The sequence below is a fragment of the Uranotaenia lowii genome, chromosome 2 (assembly GCF_029784155.1).
Source record: "Uranotaenia lowii strain MFRU-FL chromosome 2, ASM2978415v1, whole genome shotgun sequence".
In the NCBI taxonomy this organism is placed as follows: Eukaryota; Metazoa; Arthropoda; class Insecta; order Diptera; family Culicidae; genus Uranotaenia; species Uranotaenia lowii.
In genome coordinates this window covers 57891461-57895590 of record NC_073692.1, presented here as the reverse complement: position 1 = coordinate 57895590, position 4130 = coordinate 57891461, and the positions used below count along the sequence as shown (strand labels likewise).

The 4130-nt window shown below is 48.7% G+C and overlaps 1 protein-coding gene across 1 annotated transcript; it reads left to right on the top strand.

Moving 5' to 3' along the window:
- Positions 1 to 625: 625 nt before the first annotated feature.
- Positions 626 to 2599, top strand: LOC129741429 (uncharacterized). The gene has a single exon (XM_055733153.1). The coding sequence runs from the start codon at positions 626 to 628 to the stop codon at positions 2597 to 2599; it is 1974 nt and encodes a 657-aa protein (XP_055589128.1).
- The last annotated feature ends 1531 nt before the right edge of the window (positions 2600 to 4130 follow it).

Sequence of the window (4130 nt, the reverse complement as noted above, 5' to 3'; positions counted from 1 at the left end):
TCACCTGTTATGTGGATACAGGTGGAGTCATAAAGCCTAGCGCAATGCTAGCACAATCAAGTGTAAAATCAACGCCCCTGCTCGTTGAAAAGGGACTCACCTGTTACGTGGATACAGGTGGAGTCATAAAGCCTAGCGCAATGCTAGCACAATCAAGTGTAAAATCAACGCCCCTGCTCGTTGAAAAGGGACTCACCTGTTATGTGGATACAGGTGGAGTCATAAAGCCTAGCGCAATGCTAGCACAATCAAGTGTAAAATCAACGCCCCTGCTCGTTGAAAAGGGACTCACCCGTTACGTGGATACAGGTGGAGTCATAAAGCCTAGCGCAATGCTAGCACAATCAAGTGTAAAATCAACGCCCCTGCTCGTTGAAAAGGGACTCACCTGTTATGTGGATACAGGTGGAGTCATAAAGCCTAGCGCAATGCTAGCACAATCAAGTGTAAAATCAACGCCCCTGCTCGTTGAAAAGGGACTCACCTGTTACGTGGATACAGGTGGAGTCATAAAGCCTAGCGCAATGCTAGCACAAAACAATCAAGTGTAAAATCAACGCCCCTGCTCGTTGAAAAGGAACCCACCTGTTACGTGGATACAGGTGGAGTCATAAAGCCTAGCGCAATGCTAGCACACGAACAATCAAGGAAGGAAAAGTGCTCGAACGAGGAGCTAAACCAACTTTTTCAAACATTCTTCCAAGGGGATGAACCAGATGCCAGAGAGAACATCTGCCCAACGGAAAATGAAGTGGAGCAACACTTCAGGGAGACTTATCGAATCAATTCAAATGGAAAATTCGTGGTGCAAGTCCCATGGACAAGGGAGCTCTCATGCTTGGGGGACTCATATACGCAAGCGCACCGACGACTGCTATCTCTAGAGCGACGACTCGCTCGGAATATGGAAACGAAGCTAGAGTACGACAAGTTTATGAAGGAGTACTTGGAGCTAGACCACATGGAGCTGGTCAAAAACAAGGACCAATGCAAGGTCAGATACTACATACCACATTCGTGCGTGGTAAAGCCCGACTCAACGTCAACTAAGTTGAGGGTAGTTTTTGACGCCAGCGCTAAGACCAACACGGGTATGGCGCTGAATGACATCCAGGCAGTTGGACCGGTTATACAACGAGACCAGTTCGACCTGTCTCTAGACTTCCGCGGAGAAGATTACGTTCTCAGTGCAGACATCACCAAGATGTACAGGCAGATTCTGCTACACGAGGATGACACCTGGGCTCAGTGTATCCTATATAGGTTTACCCCACAGGAAAAGGTTCAAACCTACAGACTCAAGACGGTCACATACGGTGAAGCGTCTTCCTTCTTCCTGGCCTGCCGCGCGTTGCACCAGGTGGGAGAGGAAATGAAAGTGGTCAATCCGCAAATTGCCAACATTATACAACAATACTTCTACGTGGACAACCTCCTGGTGGGAGCAGCAACCGTAGAAGAGCTCAAAGAAATAAAGGAAAAGCTAGAAAGGGCGCTTTTAAACAGAGGTTTTCCATTAAGAAAATGGGCATCGAACAACGAAACGATATTGGATAGGGTCTCAGCAGAGGATCGCGAACAAACTATCCAAATTGGAGATCGCGAAGCGATCAAAACACTCGGCTTACATTGGTCGCCGAAACACGATACCTTCACCTTCAAAGCGGAAGGTTTCAAAGAAGAGTTCAAAACTATGACTAAAAGGGGCTTGGCCTCGGAAATCCTTCGCCTTTACGACCCACTGGGGTTGATACAACCCGTAATCGTGTCAGCCAAGATCCTGCTTCAACAGTTATGGAAGTATCAGTTAAACTGGGATGACGAAATCCCCCACGAAATCACATCGGCTTGGCAAAACATCAAGAAAGAATTGCCAAAATTGCAGGAAATGGAATTTCCTAGAAGGGCGATTCCGAGCAAGCCGCATTATCTAGAGCTCCACGGCTTTTCGGACGCCTCAACCAAGGCTTATGGAGCATGCATTTACATGCGCCACATTGACTCAGAAGGAAACATTACCACGAACTTGCTTTGTGCAAAATCTCGAGTGGCGCCACTAAAGGAGATATCGCTACCTCGACTCGAACTCAAAGGAGCACTGCTTATGGCAGAGCTGGGTCATCGTGCCAAGAAACTTTTCGGAGAACGAGAGTATTATTGGAGTGACTCACAAGTTGTAATCGCGTGGATACACGGATCGCCAGATCGTTGGAAGCAGTTTGTGAAAAACAGAGTAATCGCAATTCTGCAGCACACTACACCAAAGCAATGGGGATATGTGCCGTCGGAGATAAATCCTGCGGACATGATCTCTCGAGGAATCACAACGCGCCTGCTCGTTGAAAAGAAAGGAAAATTCTGGACACATGGTCCGGAATTCTTAGGACGCCATACTAATTGGCCCAATACTCCAGAGTATCACACCAATGAGGAACAAACTAAAAAGATAAGCATCTTCATGGCAATACCAGAGATACACGAAGACTTCATTCTTGCGTATAAATACCACAATTCGTTTGAAAAAACCCGACGGCATTTTGCATGGCTACGCAGAGCCATGGACAATATTTTACCTATGAGACTGCGAGCAAGCAGCTGAGTTTGAAGAGGATCCACCCCCAAGGTCTACTGATTCGATTTGGGGCGGCAGACTGCGCCCCAAAGGGGGGAGAAAAATGGAAGTTTCATAAAGATTGGGCAACGCTGGCCCAATCTCACAAAAGTGGTTGGTGTAACATCCGCCTGGTGACTCCTTAGGGAATGGATACGAGGGGCACCAGAATGACCATATCAGCAAATTGATCCAATAAATCGAATTGATCACTCGATTTATTGGTCAGTTATTCGACACCCAGACGAAGCATGTGGCCATTCGGAGGCGACACCAACGTGGAAAATTCCATTACGATGCACGATGTGGCATCGTACTCGATGGATGGGGCCTTCATCATGGCCCTTATCATCGCGGCGATCATCTTTCATTGGCGGCGCAGCCAACGCCGGCTGCGCCAACTAGAGGAGCAGGCCAAGCGCGCGAAGCTTGGCTTGGCTCAAGTATAAAGAGCCCGCGCACATTTAGTGCTGACGCGGGCCGCACATTTACTGCTGATGTCAGCAGCAGTAAACTGTGTGAAAAGTAAGTGTTAATAATATTTCAGAAAATATAGTTCAGTTGCAAGTTAGAATCGAGTGTGTTCGGTTGTCAGCCGAAAGAAAGTATCACAGCCCAGTGTAGTTTAAAGAAGTTGCTCCACTTACATTTTAATAGTTTAACTAAGTTTGCTCCCCCACCGGGGGGAGCAACTTACATCTTGGTGACCCGACGTGATGATCGGGACGTTTAACTAAGTTTGTTCCCCCACCGGGGGGAACAATTGACATCTTGGTGACCCGAAGTGATGATCAGGACGTTTAACTAAGTTTGTTCCCCCACCGGGGGGAACAACTTACATTTTGGTGACCCCGTTTAACTAAGTTTGCTCCCCCACCGGGGGGAGCAACTTACAACCAGTGTAGAGTGACTCCTTCGTCGGGAGCATCTGAGTAGTGTGCGTCCGAACCTGACAGTAAATCATACAAAGATAAGACTTTACCTTCTGCGTATGCCGAGCTGTCTAGTACGTCACGCGCGCGTGTGTGTGTGTGTGTGTAGGATAGCTCCACCGTTACCGTCGCGGAGTATCCGAGTAGAACGCGCCCTCTGCGACATAGGCTGTGGAGATAAGACAAGATCTCTTCCGCAGTCGAACTCTTCGTATTCACGTCGCGGAATACTCTCGGGTAGAGTGGTCTCATGTCGCCGTCGGATGAGACCCGTATGTGTGCTGTGACATGCGCGAGTCTTCGATAGTCCTCGATAACCTGCTCTCGATTCAGCACACGGCGGGCAAAAAGCCCAAGGTTGTCAGCCCCTCAAGTTGCTAGCTAAAGCAAGGAGGAAGACCGGACCACCGTCGGAGTAGAATGCTCTTTTGGCGGAGGGCAACCGAGGATCATCCGAGTAGGCGCAGGCGCGTGTCCAAGGTAAGCTGCTCTCGATTCGGCACACGGCCAGGCAAAGAGGAGCGGGCCTCGAGCTAAACCAAGCATAGCCAAGATCTCGAGTCGTTAGAGGAGAGGTCATTGATCTC

What these genes read in the sequence shown, in the direction of transcription:
- LOC129741429 (XM_055733153.1), top strand. Translation starts at nt 626, where the DNA reads ATGCTAGCACACGAACAATCAAGGAAGGAAAAGTGCTCGAACGAGGAG.